This window comes from Megalops cyprinoides, chromosome 1 (genome assembly GCF_013368585.1).
Source record: "Megalops cyprinoides isolate fMegCyp1 chromosome 1, fMegCyp1.pri, whole genome shotgun sequence".
In the NCBI taxonomy this organism is placed as follows: Eukaryota; Metazoa; Chordata; class Actinopteri; order Elopiformes; family Megalopidae; genus Megalops; species Megalops cyprinoides.
The window spans coordinates 9,159,683-9,185,692 of NC_050583.1; the positions used below are offsets into that span (position 1 = coordinate 9,159,683).

General features: G+C 47.9%; 2 protein-coding genes across 4 annotated transcripts in view; one reads left to right on the top strand and one right to left on the bottom strand.

The window, feature by feature from the left end:
• Nucleotides 1-20,491, bottom strand: part of tecrb (trans-2,3-enoyl-CoA reductase b) — a 20,701-nt gene extending 210 nt beyond the window's left edge. The window contains exons 1-11 of one of the 2 annotated variants that reach the window (XM_036551558.1): nucleotides 20,430-20,491; nucleotides 11,752-11,802; nucleotides 7,636-7,687; nucleotides 5,787-5,831; nucleotides 5,374-5,477; nucleotides 3,493-3,608; nucleotides 2,807-2,912; nucleotides 2,407-2,479; nucleotides 1,735-1,778; nucleotides 1,387-1,444; nucleotides 1,076-1,164 (exon numbers count right to left, since the gene is read on the bottom strand). In XM_036551558.1, the coding sequence (XP_036407451.1) occupies nucleotides 1,076-1,164; nucleotides 1,387-1,444; nucleotides 1,735-1,778; nucleotides 2,407-2,479; nucleotides 2,807-2,912; nucleotides 3,493-3,608; nucleotides 5,374-5,477; nucleotides 5,787-5,831; nucleotides 7,636-7,687; nucleotides 11,752-11,802; nucleotides 20,430-20,444 (753 nt within the window). In that variant the 5' untranslated portion in view covers nucleotides 20,445-20,491. Of the gene's footprint in view, nucleotides 1-1,075; nucleotides 1,165-1,386; nucleotides 1,445-1,734; nucleotides 1,779-2,406; nucleotides 2,480-2,806; nucleotides 2,913-3,492; nucleotides 3,609-5,373; nucleotides 5,478-5,786; nucleotides 5,832-7,635; nucleotides 7,688-11,751; nucleotides 12,097-20,429 lie in introns of those variants that run through there. The other variant, XM_036551549.1, reaches the window with a different exon arrangement.
• LOC118793399 (dnaJ homolog subfamily B member 1-like) lies at nucleotides 16,563-25,273 on the top strand. Of its 2 annotated transcripts, none has more exons than XM_036551579.1 (3): nucleotides 16,563-16,821; nucleotides 23,457-24,025; nucleotides 24,913-25,273. In XM_036551579.1, exons 2-3 carry the CDS (start codon nucleotides 23,534-23,536, stop codon nucleotides 25,144-25,146), a joined length of 726 nt encoding a protein of 241 aa, XP_036407472.1. In that variant the 5' UTR covers nucleotides 16,563-16,821; nucleotides 23,457-23,533; the 3' UTR covers nucleotides 25,147-25,273. The 2 variants fall into 2 exon arrangements, with proteins under 2 accessions (XP_036407472.1, XP_036407462.1); XM_036551569.1 differs by lacking the exon at nucleotides 16,563-16,821 and adding an exon at nucleotides 22,115-22,610.
• The last annotated feature ends 737 nt before the right edge of the window (nucleotides 25,274-26,010 follow it).

Below are 26,010 nucleotides of genomic sequence, written 5' to 3' on the forward strand. Positions count from 1 at the left end.
GGAGGAGGGAGGCGAGTGCGGTCAAGCCACTGCTGCGGGCGGGTTAACATTACATTACATTACATTAAACTCATTTAGCAGATGCTCTTATCCAGCACAGGAGAACGGACGTGTATCCATTCAAGCTGAATGAGCGACAGTGCCAGTCCAGGCTAACATCCCCCGACCACCGAGTTTGAGCATAACACCATTCAAGCCCTACCACAAGTTAACCTGAGCAACCTCGCTAGACAAGGGAAGCCAGGTAATACTATCTGAGGGGGCTTTTGCCCACAGTGACCACCAACGGGACTGGGCTGATGGGGCTTGATCAGGGCCCCAGGAACGTAGAACTTTCAAGTTTTAAAAGCAGAAAGTCTTATTTACAGTGTAAATGCTCAGGAAGATTCTCTTTTTTGTAGATTAATTGACTTTATTTATAAAGGTAGGGGTGGCGGTGTAGCATAGTGGTTAAGGAGCAGGACTCATAACTGAAAGGTTGCCAGGTCGATTCCCCACGGTGGCACTGCTGCTGTATTGGGACTTAACCCTCAGTAATTATCCAGCTGTATAAATGGATAACATTGTTTTAAAAAAAAAAAACAAATAAGTCGCTCTGACTGAGAGTGTCTACTAAATGGCAATAATGTAATGTAATGTCTATTAAATGTCTGCTAGATATGACACATTGATATTTCATTTAATATCATATTATGGTTTATCATATTTATACTGAAGACTACATATCAAATTCTGGACCTGATTTTTGCATTTTCCTCCCCTCTTATTTGTCTCAAAAAGTATTTCTCTTTGGAATATCTTTCAATCTTTTGCATCAAATTGTGTCAAAAGATCTGAGCAGTACCCCTTTTTTCCAGCAGAGGGCAGTGCTTCAATACAAAGAAGTTGCAAAGAGTCCGGATCATACATAAAATGTTTGGGGTTAAAATTACTGGTTAAGAAAAGTGATCCTGGCTCCGTTTCTGGGTCATAAGCTACCAGCCACACGTGGCAATAAAATATCTATTACATCATCAATGACATCATAACTAAGCGCGTTCCAGGTGATCTTGGGTGGCTGGCCTCCCACGCTCACCTCATAGGTGTAGTTGGGGCAGGAGACGAGCAGGAAGATCCACGTGAAGGGATTCTTTGTGGGGTACGGGATCTTCCTGGTCTTAGATCCTGGGGGAGAGAGCAAAGAGAGGAGAGGGGAGTGAGAAGAGGAAAAAGGAAAGAGTCAGACAAGGCCACAGGCTTTAGACTAAAGATCTGAATGAAACAGTACACATATATTACTGTTGTGTGACTAGGAAGCCTGTGTAGTGTTTCCTTAAGAGGGGTGTGTGTGTGTGTGTGTATGCGTATGCGTGTGTGCAGTGTGTGTGCGTGCGCTTATGTGCTCACCTGGGGGTCGGAGGTTGCGCAGGGCGATGTGGATGGAGAAGTTGCCGATCTGACAGAACTGAGGACATGAACACAAACAGAACGTTACCATGGCAGCAGGGGAGCGAAGTATTTCCTCTGCAAACAGGAAGTGAGGTCACTGACACAACGACTGGATCCGGCAGTGTAGCATAGTGGTTAAGGAGCAGGCCTCATAACGGTTGCCAGTTCGATTCCCAATGGGGGCACTGCTGCTGTACCCTTGGGCAAGGTACTCAACCCACAACTGCCTCGATGTAAGTCACTCTGGATAAGAGGAGTCTGCAAAATGCCAACAATGTAATGCAATGTAATGTAATGTAACCTTACCAGGAATATGATGAGCGCCAGCTTCACCTGCTGCTCCCCGTAGACTGTGAACACATGAAACCAGCGTCACGCTTGTAGCTCTTTCACGCAATGCGTTTTCTGTGCGTTCTGAAGGTAACGTGCCACGTGACGGTTCTGTGTGTGCTACACGCGTGGTTCATGTGCTACACGTGACACGTGCGGTGCGCTCATGTTCAGTGTGCGTCCGTTTATGATGCGTGCACGTTCAGTTGCACCGTGTTCAGCTTGTATTGCTGTGCGAGGTGCGCAGCGTGAATGCGCTGTATGTCACGATTGCAGTGGATAACATGTACAGTGGGTGTGTGCTTCATGTAATGTGTTCAGTGTGTATTACTGAGTGTAATATGTGCAGAGCGTATATCTTTATGTAATGTGTGCAGTGTGTATTACTGAGTGTAATATGTGCAGAGCGTATATCTTTATGTAATGTGTTCAGTGTGTATTACTGAGTGTAATATGTGCAGAGCGTATATCTTTATGTAATGTGTTCAGTGTGTATTACTGAGTGTAATATGTGCAGAGCGTATATCTTTATGTAATGTGTGCAGTGTGCATTACTGTATGTAAAGTGTGCAGTGCGTACCGTTGTATGTAACGTGTCAGCGTGTATCGCAGTATGTAACACTGTCATGTAGGGCAGCATGTACTCACTGGGCGGTGTGTAGAGTGGGTGGTTGATGTAGTAAGCCATCCATGCAGCAAAGCCCCAGTAGTAGGTACAGTTCTGGAAGAATTCGACATAAGAGCCGTTACACTGATGCCCCTCTCACATGAAAAGGCACAAGGTAAACAAAAAACCACGGCAAGACAAAGAGGGCGGGGCCAGGTCAGCAGCCACCAATGAGACACAGACGACCTGATGGATTGTCACGGTCAGGTCATAGCGGTCACACTGCAGGACAGTGGCATTCAGTGTGCTTACAGTCAACAACGGTAGCAGTGTACGCTTGCAGAGCCTACGACATTGCTATGGCTGCACCGCTGCACCGCTGTTCTGTCGATGGGGTTGCAGTTCCCAGTTCTGTCCAGCTGAGGCGCTGTTTCCCCTCACCTTGAAGATGTTGCGGAGCGGCATGGTGCCGTGGGAGAATCGGTGGACGAACAGTGTCTCCAGCAGCCTCTTCACGTAGTGGAAAGAGTGACACATACAGGCCAGGCTGGGGGAAGAGATACACAAGCATGGGTTTACTCACTCACTACCCACAACCCTGAGGAGATTTTATGACCTGCTTTTTTAAAATTGATAGTAAAAAAAAAAAACGAAGATTTCTGTAGAAGAAGCTTCACAATTTATATTTACATTTAGTCATTTAAAAGACGTCCTTATCCAGAGTTTCACAGTATTTTACTGATTTGTATCACCTTTTTAAATCTTTTCATGGTAAACACTGGTAAACATGACAGTGCTTTCGCTGGAGAGAGCACATGTTCTCATGAATCAGTGATAGCTACAGCAAGAACAGTAGTGTCTCTGAATGGTCTATAATGAGCAAAGTAATCCCAGCCTGCTGGTCTCAGGTCAGATATCAAAACAGCAGTTTTTTTTATCCCATTACCCACAACCTGTTCTTACTCTCGTGTTCCAATTGCCATCATTACCCATGATACTCCCATCTGCAGATGCATCACCCTCTGATGTGCTCTTGAGGTGAGGCTGGGGATACTTAGAGGGCTTTTGGAGACAGAGCGATCAAGAAATGGGTGGGGGAAGGGGGTGGAGTCTGAAGAGATACTCACTGTACGACCCAGTGCTTACTGGTGGTGAAATCGTATTTGGGGGCATAGATGAAGGGAACCCGAAAATAGAACATCAGGTAGATGAGGAGAGGCCCTGCGTACTCTGTCAGAAACACCTGGAGGAAGAGAGAAAGAGCCACTAATAACTGAACAGTATTTTAGTCTATTCTTTCATCTTAGTGGGAATCCATTAAAATTCTCTAAAATAAAATCATCTGTAATTTAATTTTTTTGGCTCTGAATATATCCATTCTGACCTTATATGAGCTATTGTGAACGCCATAGCAGTTATGTCTTTACGTAACGTTAAAATGAACTATTCCTATGAAACTTGCCATAATCAATAAAATTTCTGGGTTGATTTGAATGATCAATGCATGGCTGCAAAATCAAAGAAGCCAGACCCTGTGCTGGACTAGAGCGATGCCAGGCCCCAGCTATGATCCACATGTGTTTTTTTCCACCATTTCAACTTCCATGAGATCCACACACACATGCGTCTGACTCCGTCTCAGCATTAAATTACTGGATCCTGTGTCGGTCTCCTCAGGCCTGTGTCGGAATGAAACCAACATGGCGCATCTACTGCGATCAGGACCGTGGGCTTTGAGGTTCACTCAGAGAGAGAGTGCTCCTGCCTCTGGCAACCCACCCCTCCCTTACTCACATTTTACCCCAAGCTTCTCTTTTCCTTTTTCCCAGAAGCGCAGGGTCCCTCACTCCCCTTTCCTGCACTCGTGAAAGTGTGTAAAAATATCCACCGCCACTTGCACAGATACTTTTACGCGAGCGGGGAGAGAGAGAGAGAGAGAGAGAGAAAGAGAGAGAGAGAGAGAGAGAGAGAGACCGAGCAAAGGGCACACCGGTCAGCAGGGATAATGTGACAGGAGCTTAAAGTGTGGCCCATCTTACAAAACATATTAACACATAATGTAGAAGAGAGTAATTCCCCCACAAACCTCTGCACTGGGGAACAAGCCCCACTAGGAATGATGGCTGACCTATAGAGGACCCAAATATAGCTCTGGATGATCCCTCTGCCCCTGTCACCTTCTGAACTGGCATGGCCCTGGCACACAGACAGACACACACCCCCCTTTCCCCCCCAGATACCCTCCAGACCCCCTACCGCTCCCCTCCACAGCAGCAGTGCAGCATAGTGGTTAAGGAGCAGGACTCGTAACCGAAAGGTTGCCGATGGGGGCACTGCTGCTGTACCCTTGGGGAAGGTACTTAACCCACAATTGCTTCGGTAAATATTCAGCTGTATAAATGGATAACATTATAAAAAAAAAACTGTAACCGATGTATGTTGCTCTGGATAAGAGCATGTGCTAAATGGCAGCAATGTATTATAATGTTCACATTCTGTACTGCTGCTTTCCACAGGTCTGAGACTCTTTCCTCAGATCAGTAAAGTCACCCGGATACATGCAACATGATGCAAGCCACAGCAATGACACACACAGACCCTTGAGCGAAATTTCATGCTGCAAATTTACAGCAGAGTTGACCCCTCGCCACTTACCCCCACCCTACCCCCCCCCCAACCTCCCCCTTACCCGCGACCCCATATCCAGATCATGTTCCCCTGGTAGGGGGGCTAGGGCGCAAACATGACCCATATATCAGCTCTTCCCATGCCCAGTTTAACAGCTGAGGTTACCTGGAATTCTCACATCCCATCCTATATCCGAGCACATCCCGAGTACGTTTGTTTGTGGCCCTTACTGCATGCATATACCTGTGTATGTACACATGTGTGGTATGCACACTACTGCAGACTTGTGTGCTTGTGCCTGTGCATGTGAAGTATTGTGTGCTTGTGAGTGTGTGTGTGTGTGTGTGTGTGTGTGTGTGTACGTGTGCACGCATACTCACAGTGACCCAGCTGATCTGGGCTCCCAGGTCCCGGAAGTAGAAGGTGGCAGTGGTCCCGACAGGGAGGTGCTGTAGGACATCCTCATCCTTCAGAGACTTCCCCTCTGAGACAGATACAAAGAAATGAGCCCTGCAACATGCATAAACTGCACTACACTCCTACCATAGACGCCAGCTCTGCTCTCCACTAAGTCGCATTCACACCATAGATTTCAGCTCTGTGCTGCACTAACGCCCACTCATACCATAGACATTAGCTCTGCACTGCTCTATGGACCTCTTATACCACAGTCCAGCCATACCCACAAACAAGAGGGAGAATATACGTATTTGAACTTTTCCAATGACCAGCGAAGGCCTGTGTCTGGGGGGGGAGGGGGGGTGCAGAGTCAGAAAGAAGCAGAGGAACTCACTGGGGTCGAGGCGGATGGACTGCCTAGCTGGATACCACTGCGGGTCTGAAAGAGAGAGAGAGAGAGAGGCATGTAGACACCACGGCTTTCAGAAGAACAGCTAATGACATCTAGCTGCATGCTCTACGGTAGCTGTTGCACAGAGCGTGTTCATAAAGATGCATGGTGTGTTTTGCATGCTGTATGAATTATGAATTATGATGTAGGTGGCACAGTGTATCCTGTACAATGTACACTGTACAATATATGGCGTATGTTGTACGAAATAAGAAATAAGCTATATGAGATATGGTTTATGATGTATAACATAGGCTGTACAGTGTATGATGTATGTTGAGTGGAGTACAGCGTCAGCTATAGAGCGTAAGGCGCAACCGTAGGTTACGAACTTCTTGTGAACTGTTCAGCCAAATATAGTTCCTCCAAACTTCAGAGTAGCTCAACCCGCAAACATGGTTACAAAGGGGATACCACTAAGCTAATCAACTTGGCAAGTGTGAACAATGTGAAACCACTCTGTGGGATGATTGTAGGCATAGGGATTAAATTACGAGGCACACGTGTCCTTTTATCAGCAGTTTAAACTAAGGAGACTATGATAAGTCTGAAACTGAACAGCATACCATGCAATTACACAAAATCTAAAGTACTAATTCACCACAACATAATTTATCCCAAAAATGTCTTGGGAGCCCCAAGGGCTACAAGTACCCCAGTTTGGGAGGCCATGGGGAACAGCTTATTTTAAAATGTTAGCTGAATTACTCTGTGTGCTGTCTATGTCTGTCCAAACGCATTAATGTAACGCAAGACCATAATGTTAGACCAGGAGGATGAAACGTGGGTTGGGAAGCCAGTGACCTGAGTTTAAATATTATTGAAATGCTTCACACTGCCTAACATGCAAGCACGTCATATGTTGCACCTGTAGCCTGCAGTGAACTTGTACAACGTACACCAGTCCCCCACTCATAAAATGTTTATACCTCATGGCAGCTTATCATATTATTACAACATTGGCTTATTGACCGTTATTGGCTTAGCGCTGTCTTATTGGCTGCTATTGGCTTATCACTGTCTTACTGGCTGCTACTGGCTTAGCACCGTCTCATTGGCTGCTATTGGCTCAGCATTCCACTGTGGACCAATAGAGTGGAGCTCCAGTAAGACAGAGACCATTCAGGGCTGAGGGAGAGATGCAAACCCATTTTGAACTTATTCTTCAGCCCACATGAGATGAGAGGAAACGTTTCTGTTTAGGTTTGTACTGCCAGCACCTGATAACTGCACCAGCAGGGTGTGTGATTGGCAGATAGCTCCCGCCCACAGGGGGGGCGTGATCAGCACGGCTGGCACTGGCTCAGCGCACCAATCAGGAGCTGTCGAGCGCTAGGCGGGGGAAACACCGGCTGCTCATCTCCCAATCAGACAGATGTTTCCTGCTATCGCCTAACAAGGGGGAAACTGTGTATGCCACATGCTCTCAGGGGGTCCTTCTGATGGCACAGAGATCAGAGCAAGGGCCTCTCTTCTCTCTCCCTACCCCTCTGCTTCCTCTACAGGTAGCGTTTTCACCTCAAATCGTGCCCGTTTGGGGTTTCTCTACGCTCCCTGTCTGTCAGTGCCACCACGCCAGGAGTTGGGGAATATCACGTTATGCACTCAACCACAGTATGCATGTAACAGCAGTAAGCCAAGTCCATGGGATTAATATGGGACCAGCTGCACGCCACGCAGCACAATGTGTAGCAGCATACAGCCAGTCGCAATTATCTGATACACATCTACAGGGAGCAGACAGTGATTGGAGTTCCCACCAGCTGTTGGGGGCAGTCTCTGCAATACTCACGGGACTTGTGGAACATGGACTTGATCTCCCCTATGGTGGCATTGGGCTCCACCTGCCGAGATGAGACGGAGAGGGGAAAAAAAAAAAACTTTTCGAGTAACTCCAGTGACACGTGTACCACCTGCTGCAGAACTGATGAACACAAATCAGCCAGTGAGACAGCCATACCAGGGGTCCCATCTGAACATCAGCCTTCTGTGGCCCAAATTTACGCCCATTAATAGAAAGACTCCTGAATCTCTATGATCAACCAAATAACTCTTGTCTGCATTTGCTGTGATTCAGTTTGTTTCAAATCAAAAATTCTTTCATTTGTTACTGTAATTATTTTATCAATAACATTTACTATTATTATTATTATTGTTATTATTATTATTATTATAACACAGGTAATAATATACTAATAATATGTTATTACACAATATTATAATTGTATAATAATAATAGAATCACCACCCGTTAGAAAATGGGGAATCAGGAGAGAGCTCACCAAGTTCTACAGCTCTACACAGTCAAATTCTACACTGCCCACATGTGACTACTGACCACCATGATTCTTGGAATGTCTGACATACCTACAGTATCCCTTTAGGAAACACTAGTGTGGGCAGGGCAGACCACTGTAACCAGCCTGCCATGCCAAGTCTATTTCTGTAGCAAAAAAAACGGCAGTTATGATTCTGAATCATGCCCTGGCGACGAGGGAAGAGGCATTTAACCGTGGTAACACTGGGAGAGAGTGCAGTCCTTGTCAGATACAGCTGTTTCGCCCTGTTGATGAGGGACACTCCATGCATGTGATATTTGAAGCGCAGAGTACCGCAGAGCAGCCATTTACGAGGCAAAGGGGCGTAAACACCTTCATAAAGAATGCGCGCTGGTGATGTCACAATGAGCTCGCTATTCCAGAACTTTCAGGTCAAAATGTGCCTTCTGTATGTGCAAAGTCTGTGCTGGTGCTCACTATTTGAATAAGAGAGATGGGGAGTGTGTGTGTGTGTGTGTGTGTGTGTGTGTCTTTGTGATGTCACGGACTGAGCCACAGGAAGGGAAAAGCTGGAGAACAGAATGAAACTTCCAGAGAGTTCTACCGCCGATGACAGGCTGGCAGGTTGTGTGTGTTCTCTGCGTGATTAATAACGTCAGACGCACGGCCAAGGGCAAATCCCAGAGTGCGGAGCATGAATCGATGCTCACCGGGTGCCGTGGCCGGGCTTTGGGATTCAGGGGGGCGGGGATAGAGGGGGATAATGTTTCGACTTATCCAGCACATCTGTGATTAGCAGTAAATTTAGCTGTACGAGCACCCAGCGACTTGACGTGTTCCTGAAACCATGCGGATCCTGACGGGCTGAGCTAAAGGCAGGGGACCCGGGGACAGGGGGACAAAAGAGTTTCTCTCGGACTCCCACAGGTAGCAGATTCTGACACACATTCGGATTACACCTCATGTGAAAATGACACAGCCCATGGTGGTAATGCACTGGCCAATTGACCAATGAGAACAGGCCTGTCTTTATATTTAAATTTACTTGCTTAGCAGACTACCCAGAGCGACTTACATGGGTTCAAATTTTTACACATTGCCCATTCATACAGCTGGATATTTACTGAAGTAATGCTGGGTTAAGTACCTTGCCCAAGGGTACAGCAGCACTGCCACCTTTTGTAACCTTTAGGTTATGAGCCCTTACCACTACACCACACTACTGCCTAATGTTTACTGCCTTTGAGAACACCTTTGTGAAATCAGAATTCTTCCAGCTGCTGTCCCAACGTGCATTCAACCACCTCACAGGGCGTTTCGAGCCAATTCAGAATTTTAAAAGGTTAATCAATTGTTTTTTTTTTTTTTTTAATGTGAATGTTATCCCAGAATTACCACACTTGTCAAAGTGCCAGTTGGATTCCCCTGTCAGAATGACAGATAGGAAGCCTCTCTTAGCCAATGGGTGTGGCTGACGCCAACTACCACAAAGACAGTGACCCAGCTAGTTGCTGAGACGTGGAATGAACTGTGTAGATAGCTGGTCTAAACCGAAGGTCTCTCAGGGCCTGCTTGGCCGCCCTACTGTACTGATCAATCAGTCAAATCCAACACAGTATTTGTTACAATGCCTTCTCGAGAACAAAACCTGTTTCAACGCATCCAGCTTGACTAACTCTCAAGGATTTTAGTGGTTTAACCTACTGAGTATTGAGGACTGGATGCAATTCACGATCAAAGATAATTTCTACTTTAATTTAATCTATATTTATAGATTTAGATACAGATATAATCTTTTGAAAACAGAGAAAGAGATTCTGTTGCATAAGTAAAAATGAATTTCAAGCCAGGAACTCCTGTAGTTTTAAGGATATGACCCGTTTGTGGAATCTGTGTAGGGAAAGGGAAAATATGGCAATACAGTATTTAAACTACTGCTGTAGTCTTAGGGAGTTTTTTAGTAATTCTGTGCTATAGGCATTACTGTATCAACACACAAATGTTAGAGAGGACTCGCATCATGCACGACAGATGTGTCCGGCAGTGTAGCATAGTGGTTAAGGAGCAGAACTTGTAACCAAAAGGTTGCCGGTTCAATCCCCGCTGGGACACTGCTGTTGTACCCTTGGGCAAGGTACTTAACCCACAATTGCCTCAGTAAATATCCAGCTGTATAAATGGATAACATTGTAAAGAACTGTAACCTATTTAAGTCGCTTTGGATAAAAGCGTCTGCTAAATGAATAAATGTAAATGTCTCCAGCTGCAATATAGCTAGGCTTGCCAGGATTCACTTTGAATTTAGTATATTTCTTCATTTCAGATAAAAGAATCACAACTTACTGTCAGCATATATTGTTTAGATTTTGTTACAGTTTATTTCAAGGATGCAGTGACTGGGCCAAGGCGCAGCGATTTGAAAAGAGGTGCAAGACTGGTGAGCAGAGGAGTTCTCTACTGCCAGACTGAACCATTTCAATGAAGTAATAACACAACCTACAGTGTAGCCATCCATCCTTTTTACACTATGGGAGCAGGTGATCCTCCTATTTCTGCACATCATCAATTATCTCATGCACCCACAGAGAGCATCAAACTGACATCTGACAGACTATATCAATCTAATGACTGATACATAATGAACTCCCATTCGCAAAATTAAACACTGTTGTCCACACAGCTAACTATGCCTACTATGACTGGCAAAAATTAAGGAAATAATGTGTTGTGTTTTAAGCAAGCTCTCCACTCAATCATTTCAGTAGAAGGTTTATGTTACTGGTTTATGTTTATGAAGGTTTATGTTATTGGTGTGATTATGTCAATGTATGTGTAGTATGTGTACACTGTAAAGGTGCATTTAAGCCCTGTCAGTGATGGTACATCCCTCTGCCTGTTTCATTTCGGCTCTGCATGGAGTTTCCATTAGGGCTTGTGTTAAATTAACTGTCGAATGCACTCTGCATTTCTGTCTGTAACTGTCTTCACTGAACATACAACATGTTTCTGTCTGTAACTGTCTTCACTGAACGCATTGAAAGTTTCTGTCTCTGACTGTCTGTACTGAACACACTAGACGTTTCTGTCTGTGACTGTCTGTACCGAACACACCAGACGTTTCTGTCTGTGACTGTCTGTACCGAACACACTACACGTTTTTGTCTGTGACTGTCTGTACCGAACGCACTGTAAGTGTCTGTCAGTAAGTGCGTGTGGAGCGCACTACACATTTCTTCCGGGTGTTTCAGATTTCTCAGGTCCGCTGCAGAGACCCCATTTAAGTCCAGGTTGGCTGGGTAACACGCCAGCGAGGAATTTTAACGTGTGGGTTTTACTGTGCGTCAAAGCAAACAGGAAAGAAACGGCATCGCTCAACACCGGCCGCTCGAACCACACGCTGGACTCGCTGATGGGAAATCTTTCTGAGTGTTATGAAACTGACGTCTGCTAACGTTCCCAGTGCAAAGAAGGAATGCTGGCAAGCCGTGCTGTATTCTGCCTCTCTCGCTGTGTACTTTAACAGCCTTTGCCTTCTGTGACTGTGATCAGCACCTGCTCCATGCCTGCAGAGAACCTGCCCCAGCCTAGGACGGGGGGCACGAGACAGACCCAGAGGGCACTTCCCTTACCTTGTCCAGGAAGCAGAGCTTGTCCTTGGTCTTGGCATCCAGGATCTCCACCTCGAAAAAAACGACAGCTTTCTTAGCCTTTTTGGCCGGCTTGGGCCGCTTGACCGGCTGCAGCACCACCGGAGGGGGGGCCGCCTTTTTGGGCTGGGTGGCCTCTAACGCCAGGGCATCCATGACCTCCGCACCTTATTCCCTCCCCACCTTCTGCTCACGATCGGCTCACAAGCCCCCTCTCTCTCTCTCTCTGTTTCCACCCTTCTAATCTGGCTTCACTCCTGATCCCCCCTCACTTTCTCTCTCTGTCTGTCTCGCTCAGCCTTCTCCCCCCCGATTCAGTCCTCTGCCTGTCTCTCACCACCTTCTACCCCCCCCCCCGACCCTGTACCGTATCGACCCCCCCTCCCCTACGCAGCGGAGTGGGCCAGAGCCGAAGAGAGGCGTGGAAAGGCGTGCTGTCAGCTGCAGAAATAACCCTGCCCCACCTTCAGCCCCCCCCAAACTTTATTTAACCCTCCCCTCAGCTTCCCCAGGGTCCCGCTAAAAAACTCTCCCTCCAAACTCTCGCTCTCTCCCGGTCCCTCCTCCTCCTCGCGATTCCTCCGGTCCTCCGCGGTTGGGCCGAACAAAGAGAGGCGGGGGGAGACAAAGAAAAAAAAAAAAAACAGACAGACAGATGAAATAAATGGAGTCTGGGGAAATGAGAGAGCCTGCTGTCTCAGAGTGGATGAGCGCGCACGCTGGGCGGAGAGGTTTGCCGGACAGGATTAGAGGGACAGGAAACATAACTCTCCCTCCCCGCGACACCTGAAGAGCCGATGGGGGGGGGAGAGAAATGTGAGATCGATGGGCACTGACCAACAGCTTTGCAACGTTGCGCCCCCCCCCAACAGCTAAATATAACCTCCACTGCCTGCTGACTCCTCCTCCTCAGGAGTCCTCTTTTGGCTGCTGGAAGTCTCCATTAGCCATATGCAGCTAACATTTGGGATAAATACAATTCTGATTATCATTACTGCAATGAATAATATTGTTATTAGCAATAGTAGCAGCAGCATTTGTTATGCATATATTTACCTCAACACAATACAACTAAATACAAAACCATTGTGGCCAGATACATATAACGCAGATATGCACGCATGCACACACACAGTGTCAGTGAGGCGATAACACTCCAGACTCTAACAGCTTAGTCAATCTGCCTGCCTCCCAGTCCTTCCCTACTCCTCACCCTCCTGCACAGCATCCACCCCCATACACTTTACACCACCCACAGCCTTACACTCCACTCCAACAATCCCCACCCAAACATTCCACTCCATCCCCACCCAAACATTCCACTCCATCCCCACCCAAACATTCCACTCCATCCCCACCCAAACATTCCACTCCATCCCCACCCAAACATTCCACTCCATCTCCAGCCAAACATTCCACTCCATCTCCACCCAAACATTCCACAACACCTCCACCCAAACATTCCACTCCATCTCCACCCAAACATTCCACTCCATCCCCACCCAAACATTCCACTCCATCCCCACCCAAACATTCCACTCCATCTCCAGCCAAACATTCCACTCCATCCCCACCCAAACATTCCACTCCATCCCCACCCAAACATTCCACAGCACCTCCACCCAAAACATTCCACTTCATCCCCACCCAAAAACATTCCACTCCATCTCCACCCAAACATTCCACTCCATCCCCACCCAAACATTCCACAACACCTCCACCCAAAACATTCCACTTCATCCCCACCCAAACATTCCACTCCATCCCCACCCAAACATTCCACTCCATCCCCACCCAAACATTCCACTCCATCTCCATCCAAACATTCCACTCCATCCCCACCCAAACATTCCACAACACCTCCACCCAAAACATTCCACTCCATCCCCACCCAAACATTCCACTCCATCCCCACCCAAACATTCCACTCCATGCCCACCCAAACATTCCACTCCATCCCCACCCTTTTGTTCCACTCCACCCAAACATTCCACTCCATCCCCACCCAAACATTCCACTCAATCTCCAGCCAAACATTCCACTCCATCTCCACCCAAAACATTCCACTTCATCCCCACCCAAAAACATTCCACTCCATCTCCACCCAAAACATTCCACTCCATCTCCACTCACTCACTCACATTCTCAGTTATTCTGGCATTTCCGGAAGCAGGACAGTTTCTGTTGTGACATTATCTCCCGGGCTGTCTAGACAGACTGTGACATGTGCGGTTTTCACAGAATTAATCATGAATCTCCCCACCCCAAGCCAGTTCCAATGTGTTTAATCAGTGCTGCAAGTCTGTGTTCACAGTACTGCAGTGAGCACTGTTCTCCTGGTGGCGAGAGATGCACGCACCCACCCCTCTGATAACAATCCACCCCTCCTTTCATAGCACCTGTTAACCTTTCACCCCCTTCCCACATGAATGCTTCGGTCTTAATGCGGCCGCTTAAGTGGGAACAAAATACGCGTTCTCGACACGCTTCGGTAAAGCGGTCTGAACAGCAGTAGGTTCGAGTGATGCTGATGCTGTACTGACACCAGAAATCAGAGACTGCACCGTTCACCACCGTGTGTCAGCTACACGCTGCCCCGATTCGCGGCTCGGTATCAATCTGTCATGATCGATTTGTCGAGCTCTGGAGGAGTGCCAGCACTGTATCGCCCGAGGCTCCCCTGGTTCAGAGCGACGCGCGAGAAAAGCTGACACCCTCAAGTGCCAAACAATAAGAGCGGTGACATAAAGGTCAGAGGTCGGACGGAAGCGGACTCTAAAGCCGCCGGAGGGGACAATCCCTCCTATCCGCACTTGCCGACCGGAAGAATGAGTGCGAGAGTGGAGGCGTGACACTCTCTCCTGTACTTTCAACCGGGTCCAGAAAGGTCAAAGGTCAGCGGGCCTGCGTGCGCGCGGGTAGCGGCTGCACTGAAGCAGAGGGATGGTGTGTGTGTGTCGGGGGTGTTCCATCTCCATGACAGCAGCGGGAAGGGAACAGAGGGGTGAGAACCCCCCCTCCCCACCACCCCTTGCAGTTGGTGAGAGAATGCTGCCTATTATTTGGAGTGGCACGTGATGGGTTATGTTCAGTATGCGCCGGCGGCGGCCCCCGGAGCGGGCAGACAAAAGGAGAGACACGCCCCGGGAACACGCTACCCCCCCCCCCCCCCCCCCGGCATGGCCAACGTGGCTGAGATTACTGGGAGGATTAAAACGATTAAAAATACCCGCCCCGCCCCACTCCACCCCTGTCCCGTCACGTCCACAGTCCCGCGGGGAGGCCCTGCGCCCCCGCCCCCGCTCCCTCCCTGCCGCTAGTGTTTGAGCGCGCTCCAGGAGAGGCCGGCGAATAAACGCCCTGACACCTTCGACCTTTCAGGAGGCAGCGCACCGGGTGCGGGGGGGTTCCTGAAAAGGGACAGCTCCTGCCGAGAGGACGTGCGACGAAAACGGCTCCCGTTCCGGCACCTGGCAGAGGACGCACCGCGAGCACCCTCTGTGCAGTAAGATTTGGGGGAAAGGGGACAGCGTAGGTGCACGATGGCCGACACAGTGACCCTACCTGAGGAAGGGCACAGTTTTGCTGAATGCCAGTGCTGTAGAGGGGTGGCAGGGGAAATGTCATGTTAACAGTGCGAATCAAGGTAAGGGACAGTGGTATGACTGAGTATCAGTGTTACTGAGACAGGCAGTGTGACTGAGTATCAATGTAACTGAGAGAGAAGAGGGCAGTATGACTATCAGTGTAACTGAGAGAGAAGAGGGCAGTGTGACTACGTATCACTGTTACTGAGAGGGGCTGTATCACTGAGTGTCAGTGTCATAGTTCAAGGGGGCAGTAAGACCAAGTATTGGCATTACTGAGGGAAAGGGGGCAGTATGACTGCGTATCGGTGTTACTGACTGAAAAGGGGAAGTATGACTGAGTATTGGGGTAGTTTGAATGAGTATCAGAGATATTGAGAGAGAAGAGGGCAGTATGACTGAGTATCAGTGTTACTGAGGGTAAGGGGCAGTAGGACTGAGGATCCATGTTACTGAGAGGGGCAGTATGACAGCCTATCAGTGTCAGAGGGGAATGACAGCAGTATAACTGAGTATTGGGGCAGTATGACTGACCATCAGTGTTACTGAGGGACAAGGGGCAGTAGAACTCAGTGTTGGGTCAGTATGATAGAGTATCAGTGCTACTTGAGTGAAAGAGGGCAGTATGACTGAGTACCAGTGTTACTGAAGGGGCAGGGGGAAGCATAACTGAATGTCAGTGTATCTGGGGGAGTCGGTGTCGGTCAGGACAGGAGGCGGGAGGGGGCAGGGCTGTAAACAAGTTGCTTGTGGTGGGGGGCGCTCCCTGGGGTACTGTGTTATTCTGGAAGCTGTGCCCTCCCTCTGACTTCCCCTGCAGGCGTGCCAGCAGCCACACACGGCCTGAGTATAAATAACCAGGCAGAGCTGAGCAGGGCTGCACACAAGAGACCCCCGCCTGACACATGCACACACCGGCAGCATCTCTCACACCGAGGCAGGCAAAGCCACACGTAAGAGCCCAGCAGAAAACACACACACACACACACACACACACACACACACACACACTAGCATGAAGATACAGGCTTACACACGCAATCAAACCTCACACAAATACACACGTATAAACACATTTGCACAAACACACACACACACACACGCATGAATTATACAGGCTTACACACGCAATCAAACCTCACACAAATACACACGTATAAACACATTTGCACAAACACACACACACACACACACACACACACACACACCCAGAACAGGACAATGTGCCAGGCTCAGCAAGTGTGTTGGAGAGCTCAGTTCTGCCCAGGTTTTCGGCTGAACAGAAGCAGAACAGAAGACGACCCCCCACCCTCATCCAGCAGGTGAGCCGAACCTGGCCCCTCCTCCTTCCAGCGGGGAATTGTGGGAGTTGCGGAACTGAAGACCACTTCCTTAAAGCCTCTGCATTAACGCCTGCATCGTCGCTCCCGAGCCCCATTCAACAGGGTGGAGGCAACATCGTCAGGTCAGTACTTTCACTTACATCCTGTCTTGCAGCACATTGCACGGCCCATGGGGGGCGGGGGGGCATGGGCACGTAGGGACAGCGGAGGGGTGTACAGGAGGTATGGGTACGGGTGACATGCAGTCAACAGGGGTAACTGACCCCCCCCCAGACCATCTGCAATGTGCAGCCGGGTTCTGAGAACGAACTCATTCCGCTAACTCCGCAAATAATCCTAACATGCTGTGATCGTGGCACGCGGACTCAGAAAGGGTGCTCTGCGAAAAGATTCACAAGCTAAAAAAGAGTAAAGGATGTCTTTACTTAAGGTAAGAAAACAACCACACTCTATTTATTGCAAGGCTTGGTAACGTCAACCGAGCTGAGATGTTCCTTATCCCCTGGAAAATCACTGCATCCCTGCATTTGGAGAGCAGAGGAGGTGGGAGAACCACATAGCTGGTGGGTGACACTCATTACGGATTAGCTCCTTGGGAATTTTCATCCTGGCAATCACACCCTTAATGCCCGGTTTCAAGTGTCCAGAGCATTGAACAAGTGCCCTCCTAAAGCGGCTGTGCTTTTACGGCTAACCCCGTGACGTACTTGGACAGAAGCTGTTTATTCCGCTGGCTTTAACACAACGGATCCAGTGCCAACAGTTTCACGCCCCCTTCTGGTGATGTTGTGCAATGTCGCAATCTGCAGGAGAGTTCATGCCAGCGCATGCGTTGTAGCCTATGAAATATATGCATGGTCTGTATCACCTGTTGGTGCAGCAGTTTTAGCTGCATGTAGATCAATTCCATTACGTCCTTTCCACCCCAAAACGATGACGATTGGATTTATTTTGCAGTTCGACTACTAACTCTTACTAATAATATTACTTTAATGAGTAAAAGGCGTATATTATTCATAATCTACAAGGGTGGCGTTTCCAGGAGAATACACCACTTATAACTGCACTGTGATCGTTACATTTATGATGCCTTGACAGTTCCACGAACGTGCGTAAAATGGTCAACGCATAGCTAACAAAAAAAGCACCAACAGACACGCATCTGTAGTACTTGCTTCGGTTTCTGGTGGCATACGCAGACCGAGCTCCCTCTAGCGTCGAGAGAGACAGCGACAGAGACATGCTATTCAGCTGTCCCTTATGCTATTGCCAGTACTGCGGTCAATAGCAATACTGCGTTGTCCGGGTTAAACTACAGCGTGGCTCGGCTCAGAATCCACGCATGGCGGCGAAAATGCAATATTAATTCTGCTCTTAACGTGATCTGAAAACTTGGACTATAAAAGTCGTAATGTTCTCCGTACAGCAGCCTTTACAGTCGTCGTTTTCCCAGCAATAAGAAACACGGCTTTGCGGGCTCGAGACGTCATGCACGTAACCGGAGCTGCAGCTTCTTGAAAGATTCTTGCGCGCGCTCATTCAGTTGTCAAGGCTGAATGTCAAAGGTCATCGTGTCACTACGTTATCAATCAACACGACATAGCCGCCTATCTAGGACTTATCTATAACTTACCATTTTACATATAATGTATTATCGTTTAAATAATTTGTATACTTGTATATTTTACCAAAGCAAAGCTGGTTTTGCTCAAACCTCAGACGCCGCCCCCATCTTCTCCTCCTTAGTTACAAGCCTAGTTTGTCGCCAATTACGGCCCGGGAACGACAAAAACAAATATTATCCACCTCAGACACACCATATCAGGTTCCACAATTGCAGATTTCCATGTGACAGAACTTTGGCACAACTAGATCAAAAATCTTTGCTGCAATTTTCTTACAAATGGCTTTGTGATGCATTTAAATAAACCTCACGCAAACATGTTTTTTTCTGTTTTATTAAAGTATAACAAACACGCTTCTGTCGGAATTGAGTTAAAACCAGCCCTCTCTTCCTCCGCCTAGCTACACCGCAAAAGAAGAGAAGCACTAGCTGGTTCTGGGTCTTTACGGAAGGGGTGCTCTCGTTCCTGGTCGCGGTTACTTCCATTGGTCTCCAAAATCCCAAGTCGCTGTCTTGAATTTTTGCTGATGGAAGACAGATGACTATGGCTGCCACTCTATGTATAGGGTTCAGATCACAAACAGAGAATGTATTTATATCCGCGTTAAGACCGGGGTGACCTGCTTGGAGCTGGAGCGCATGTGTCAATGTGTTCAAGTCAGTCTTTTATGACCAACATATGCATGCAGTCAACAGTTGGCCTGAAATCGTTTGAATTTTTTATTTGTTTATTTTTTTAGCAAAATGTAAAAATCTATCGCTTAACTCTGATAAATGGATGTTTGTATGAAATAATGAAAAAAGTAGTCAGATATCTAGACTGTCGTTTTGATTTGGTTACAAACAAAAGTGTTTACATTTATTAACTGAACAACATTAATGCTGTAAAATCTGTCCAATTTCTTGTTTTGACTACAGATAAAGTAACTAATACTGGTAATTACTCCAAACTTGGTTGCTAGCTATACGTTTCTAAGCAGCACTTCACATCGGCTGCACTTAATCGCTTTGACTCATACATCCAGCTAATGCCTCTCCACGTTGTGGTTGTATTGCTTCCAAAAAGCATTACGTTAATGTTTCAAGGCCTGTGAAATGAACCCATTTTTATGCATATCCCGTTGGAAACAATATAAATTGCATGGCTTCTTCAGTGCTGACAACAGATACCCAAGGAGCCGAACAGTACACACACGATTAGCTAGACAGCAGATTGTTACAGCTATGCGATTGCGAACAGGTCAGCTAGTCATTCAACTTGTCAAAAGTTATTTGTCGTGATCAGCATCATTTACAGCTAGCAACTTATATCGCTGGTTGTTAAATTACCTAGCTACCTGCCATGAGCTAACCAGATAGATCAACAGCGTTACCCCTAATCCCGATTTAGGTCTGCATAGGTATTTGCTACCTACACATAATACTGGCCTCATGCCAAAGCAAAGTTTATGGACGCTTGCTGCCTACTTAATAACAAGCCACGGTTAGATATTGCTAGGTTATCAAAAATAATCAGGATTGCACCATCAAACGATTACGAAATCGCGTGTCCCTTGGGACTAGCTAGACAGCTAACTTGCTGGCATAGCAAGTGTCATACCTTGCCAACCAGCTAGCAAACAGCGAGGTAGCTTGCCTTTCACTCCTTCTTACTCGACTAGACGGTGCTGTCACACCGCCAGTCAGAGTTAATAGTGAACGGGCACAGCTATCTTGCAAAAGATCGGCTATCCCGCAAATCAGCGCTCGCGTTTCGATTTCCTTGCTTACGGGAATATGGATGATACAGAACTATCTTAGTATGACAGCTAAAGAACAAGCGGCCCTGACGACGCGCCACACGCTGCGACCGCAATCAGCGCAGTGCCGCTTGCCCAACCATTTAAGCTAGCTAGCTAGCTAGCTAGCTACCAGACCTATGACAACGGCGAGCAACCTTCCACATCTGACCAACGTCCTGCATTGTACCGTTTGACCCTTTAGGACAATAACCACAACCGCGTAACAGTCTCATATGTCCGGGACAACTTAAAGGAAAGCTCCACTCGAAAATGTTCATACAATAAATTCATACAAGATCCTAAATTATCACTGGTATTATCTTACCTCGTAATGCTTCATCTTGGCAGTTTGAACTCCCTTTCCTGCGCGCAAGCCTGACAGTCCCAGTATCCAATCAGAGAACGAAAAACCTCCGCTGGCATCCAACGGGAAGTCTGTGTTTCAGTAACCAATCCTTGCAGTGTTCCGGTAGAGAGCCAATGGGCATTGCCCAGCTATCCATGAGTAACGAATAGGAAAACAGGAATCTACAATGGAGTGATGTCTGTGGGCTAATGGGGATGCAGGAAAAGAAGTCGGTCGCGATCATCCAGGTAGAACGTGCGACACATTTTTGCCCTTCCGAACAACTCGTCTGAAAGACTGGCCTGACTTTGCCGTTTTAGTCACACCGCATTGCTGCCTATTTACTTTTTTCCCCCCTGTTAAATAAATGCATTAAGTTTCATGTTCACCAAGCCTTCTGTGTCAGCCTACCCCCGTAATATCAGGATACATTTTTTTTCTGCAGATTCGATGCAGGTCAGACCTCTTCGAATGTGGCCGCAGTTTGTTCGTTACCATCACATCCAGTTTATTGATATTTACACTATCTGAGTGGGCAATCAGTTGACAGCTGATAGCTGTATCACGTCCGTAAAATAAAAAGAGTCGTGGCTCTGTCCAGCCTGCTCTAAACGGATGTCATGTATAAACACATGATTCCCTCACACACATCGTCCCGGACCCTCGTCCACAGGGCCGGCGCTATAGGGGTGCTTAGGGGTGTCCTTATATCCCAATGTCTACATAGTATTTATTTTATTACTTTTTAAAATTATTTTATTACCCCCCCCCCCCCCCTCCCCGGTGGATTGCAAGCGCGCCCCCTGTATTTTCTCCTGGTGCCGAGCCTGAGTGAGCAAGTACATCACGCAAGTACAAGCTAAACCCGACCAACACGTTTCATTTCTCATGAAAACACCCGGCTGTATAACTGCGCAATCGAATGTTTCTCTCAGCACTAGAATATACTGTTGTGCTTTAATGTAAATGTGCAATGGCATGCACAGCGAAAACGACGGCAGACCGGCCTACCAATAATTTTAATGATACTCGTGAATATTGCAGCAGTTCAAACATTTAAACCCTGTCTGAGAGACCTGTTGCACCTTTTAAGCAAAGTACTTAACTCAAAATTGCTTTAGTTGATTATCCTCCGAACAAGATACCTAACCTCAGTTCATTCATTCATATCCAATTTAAAGTGGACAATACGCAATCAATGCAAATCGCTCTGGGTAAGCTGTCTCCTAAAAACCGCAATTTTAAAAACTGTCCAATGGCTTCCATTCAAGGCAAGTCTACTTAGAAATAATTTCAACTTCAACGTTTGTGACGCTATCATTCGGATTCTAGAGCCTTGGAGCCGGTAGTGGAAATGAGGGGCGTGGCGCGACAGGCGCATTCGGCGTTCGCAGGCCTTCGGCGTGCGGACGTAATCCTGCTCAGAGCTAAACACGAGAGGCGTGTCCTCCTGTCAGCGTGACGTTGGCAAGGGTGGGAGGGGGGTGGGAGAGGGAGAGCCCGAGTGGTTAGCGTGAGGAAATATGCGTTTGGAAGGTTCTTGATTCTGGGGGAGAATTCTCGAACTTTCTGCACGGTTACAAAAAAGGAAAGCCCCGCTGATTTTGCGCTGAGCCGCACAGCGAAGTTACAGGCAAGTTGGACACTCTGGTCTTAACACTTAGTCGGGGAGGTTCGTGTTTTTTTTTTCTTTTTTTTTAGTGTTCAGCAACACCGAGTTGTGATTCGTTTTCGAGACTTAACTGACATTAGGTAGCAAGCTTTGCAGCTTATCCAACGAATAGGCGAATAAACGAAGAACGATCTCGCTTGCTACGCAGTTTGCAAACTAGGCGTTCGACTGCATACGGAGCTAGCTAAGTTGAGAGTTTCTGACTGACAACTTGTGGCTGCGTAGGAACTCTTAATTTCTGCAGATATAATTACAAATTGAATGTTAGATGGTTAAAATGGGCAAAGATTACTACGCCGTGCTGGGCATACAAAAAGGCGCAAGTGAGGACGAGATCAAGAAGGCTTACCGTAAACAAGCTCTGCGATATCACCCGGACAAAAACAAGTCACCTGGGGCCGAGGAGAAATTTAAAGAGATCGCGGAAGCCTACGATGTGTTAAGTGACCCCAAGAAGAAGGACATCTACGACCGCTTTGGAGAAGAAGGTATTTATTATTGTTTTCCCCCCACGCATATGTTTGAACATGTGAAGAGTTGCTAGCCAGCTAGCTTGCTCGAGAAGTTGGGAAACGCACTTCCTGCGTATCTAGCTAAAACAGATCGTGGAAATGACAGGAAAATCAAATCGTGTAGGATACTACTAGCTAGGTCAGTAGCCTTACAGTTCTGTTGAAAATGAAACAGGGACTTGGCGAGCTGGCCAGTGACCGTAGCTGTTTGCAGAGATACGTCAGGTTATCTTGCGAGCCAGCGATTGTGAAGTCTTGCGTAGTGGCTTGAAGCGTTTAGAAACGAGTAAGCAGAAAACACGGCGAAGTGTGAAATCGGGCGAAAGACGGAATGTTATTTCGCTCAGACGGACACGGCGTGCTGTTTTCCTCGACGCCAGAGAAACCTAAACAAAATCAAGCGTCAGGGCGCTGATTGGCTGCACGTTTCGTATAGGACCTTCTGGAAGGTGCGCGTGCTGGAAGTTTCTAGCTCGCGTCAGAGCGAGAGGGCGGGGAAGTTGGAGGTTGTCAGCGAAGCGAGTTCGCGGACCGCCGACGACCTGTTCGCGATAGAGTGCGATTTCTGTCCCGACACGTCGAGAAACAAGACTGTCGGGAGATGACTGAGCGGGGAAACCGGTTGCGCTGGAAGAAAAAAAAATCAAGGCGCCCGGCCACACTTTGGCCTGTGACGCCGTTGAAGACTTTTTTCCCAGTCTCGGATTTATTGCAAACGCAACGTGCTGTGAGGACTTGGACGCTGGCTGTTTGATCTGTCTCTCTCTGCTCGCTCCTCTCACTAACTTTCACTTTCGCACCCTGTCCTCCTGTCTCCCTCAGGTCTTAAGGGCAACCCCGGCGCCGGAGGCCCCAATGGCACCAACTTCAACTACACTTTCCACGGCGACCCCCACGCCATGTTCACCGAGTTCTTCGGCGGGCGCAACCCCTTCGACCAGTTCTTCAACCGCAATGGGGTGGACGAGGACATGGATGTGGACGACCCCTTTGCCAGCTTCGGGATGGGCGGGATGGGGGGCATGGGTGGGTTCCCCAGGTCCTTCAGCGCCCGCTCGGGGATGGTGGAGAAGAAGCAGGACCCGCCGGTGGTGCACGAGCTGAAGGTGACCCTGGAGGAGGTCTTCTCGGGCTGCACCAAGAAGATGAAGATCTCCCACAAGCGGCTGAACCCCGACGGCCGCACCACCCGCAGCGAGGACAAGATCCTCACGGTGGAGATCAAGCGCGGCTGGAAGGAGGGGACCAAGATCACCTTCCCCAAGGAGGGCGACGAGACGCCCACCAACATCCCTGCCAACGTGGTGTTCGTGGTCAAGGACAAGCCGCACGCCATCTTCCGCAGGGACGGCTCTGACATTGTCTACCCCGCCCGCATCACGCTGAAAGAGGTGAGTACCCCGCTGTTCCTGGATCTTTGGGGGGGGGGGGTTTGAACCCTCACTCGTGTGTAGCCTTTGTTTTGTGTAAACTAGTTTTTTCCAAATATATGGTTTCATGCTCTTGTATCACTACTGCCTAGCTTGTACCTTGTCTGGCCAGCTATTGAGCGTTTATTAATACTGTTCGTCCCTTACATGGCTGCTTGCTTGTGTTGCACTCTGCCTCACTTTTAAGTCGCTTTGGGTAAAAACATCTGCTTGCAATAAATGTACATGTAGCTGGAGTTTACGTTTACATTTTGTCGTTTAGCGGACCGTCTTATCCAGAGCGACTTTGGAACGAGGATAGAGTGCATGTGGTAAAAGTTGCATAAAAGACAGTACGTACAGGACACGACCGATCACGTTTGAACACGAGTCAGCACCTTACACAATGCTATTATGACTAAGTTTGAAATGGCACATCCAAGGAAGCCCCCCCATATATGCATCATTCAGAGTTTAGGCTGATCCACACTGGTTGACACCACTGCGTGGAGATGCACATATGCCTGACAGTTTATTTGTTGTAATGAGAAATTTCAACCATTCTTGACGATGTAATGGGGTAAAAAAAAAAACGAATGCATTCCTTTTATTGGGCAAGGAAACACTTAAAAAAAGAAGATAAAAATAAAGCACAAATGTGAAAAGAGTATTTTGGCAGCACTTTCTTAAAGATGTTGTTTCGCCTCCCCGGAGCTGCTTAGATTTCACACAGGTTTATTGGTTTCTAACAGATGCTAACATAAAGTGATTCCTGTTCAGGCGCCAGTGCAGTCCTGTGAGGTGGTGCCCCTGTCTCTTTGGCATCTAGAGCTAGTTGTTACAGTCTCTCTCTCCATCTTTCTCACCAGGCCCTGTGTGGCTGCACGGTCAACGCCCCCACCCTAGATGGCAGGACCGTCACCGTGACGACCCAGGAGGTGGTCAAGCCCGGGATGAAGCAGCGTGTGACAGGGGAGGGTCTGCCCCTGCCGAAGTGCCCCGAGCGGCGGGGCGACCTGGTGGTGGAGTTCGAGGTGAAGTTCCCGGATAAGCTGAGTCAGACCACACGCGACGCCCTGAGCAAGGCGCTGCCGGCGTCGTGAACCAGGGGGGAGGGGGAGCCCCACCCCCGCCGTCAGCGGAGAGCTTCAGAAACACCCCCACCGCCGGGAGACCCCCGCAGAACTCGTCCACTTCCGCTGCCCGCCGCAAAAAAAAAAAAAAAGGACGCCTCACCGTCTCTTTCTCTCTCTGCCTCGCAGCACCTCTGGCATCGGAGGCTTAAAACGATGGGGCTCCTGTATATCGCTGTTTATGTTAGGTGACTGTAACTGTACTTTTTCTTTTTATCTTTTTTTTTTTTTTTTTTTACTTACATTTGAAAGTTGGTGACTTTTTTTCGTTTATTCCAAATTAATGTCATCAACGCTCCATTGCCTTCTGAGAATATTCCCGTGTCAAAAGCGGCGAGAAGCAGGGGGAGACACGTCCCTCAGGCAAACAGGAGGTTAGTCATAACCAGTAAACCTCATACGCCGTATTAAAATCCATGTACAGCGGTGGAGCGTGGGACGAGTATAGTGTTACTTGAACATTGAATATATATTACACATGAACATGCAAATTTTCAGGTCAGGATAGTGCTGCGGTGGGATTTTTCTTTTGTTTTTTTTGTTTTTTTCTCCAGGGGTAGGGAAAGTGTCATGTAAAAGGAGGGGGAAGTGAACACCCCTGGACACGTTTCTGGGGTTGCGAGTTTACCAAGAAATATCGGGTAGACAAGTCTGGGTCCTGTAGGATAAATGGTAAAAGCAATCAGTTGGGGGCGGCACGTGTGTTTTAAATTCTCGTGGGGAGACACGGGAGACACTCTAAGTATCACAGCTGAGGCAGAGCCATTTTTTTTTTTTTTTATTTAAGTCCTCCACAAGTAAGGTGCACATCAGTATTGGGGGTAGAAGACATAT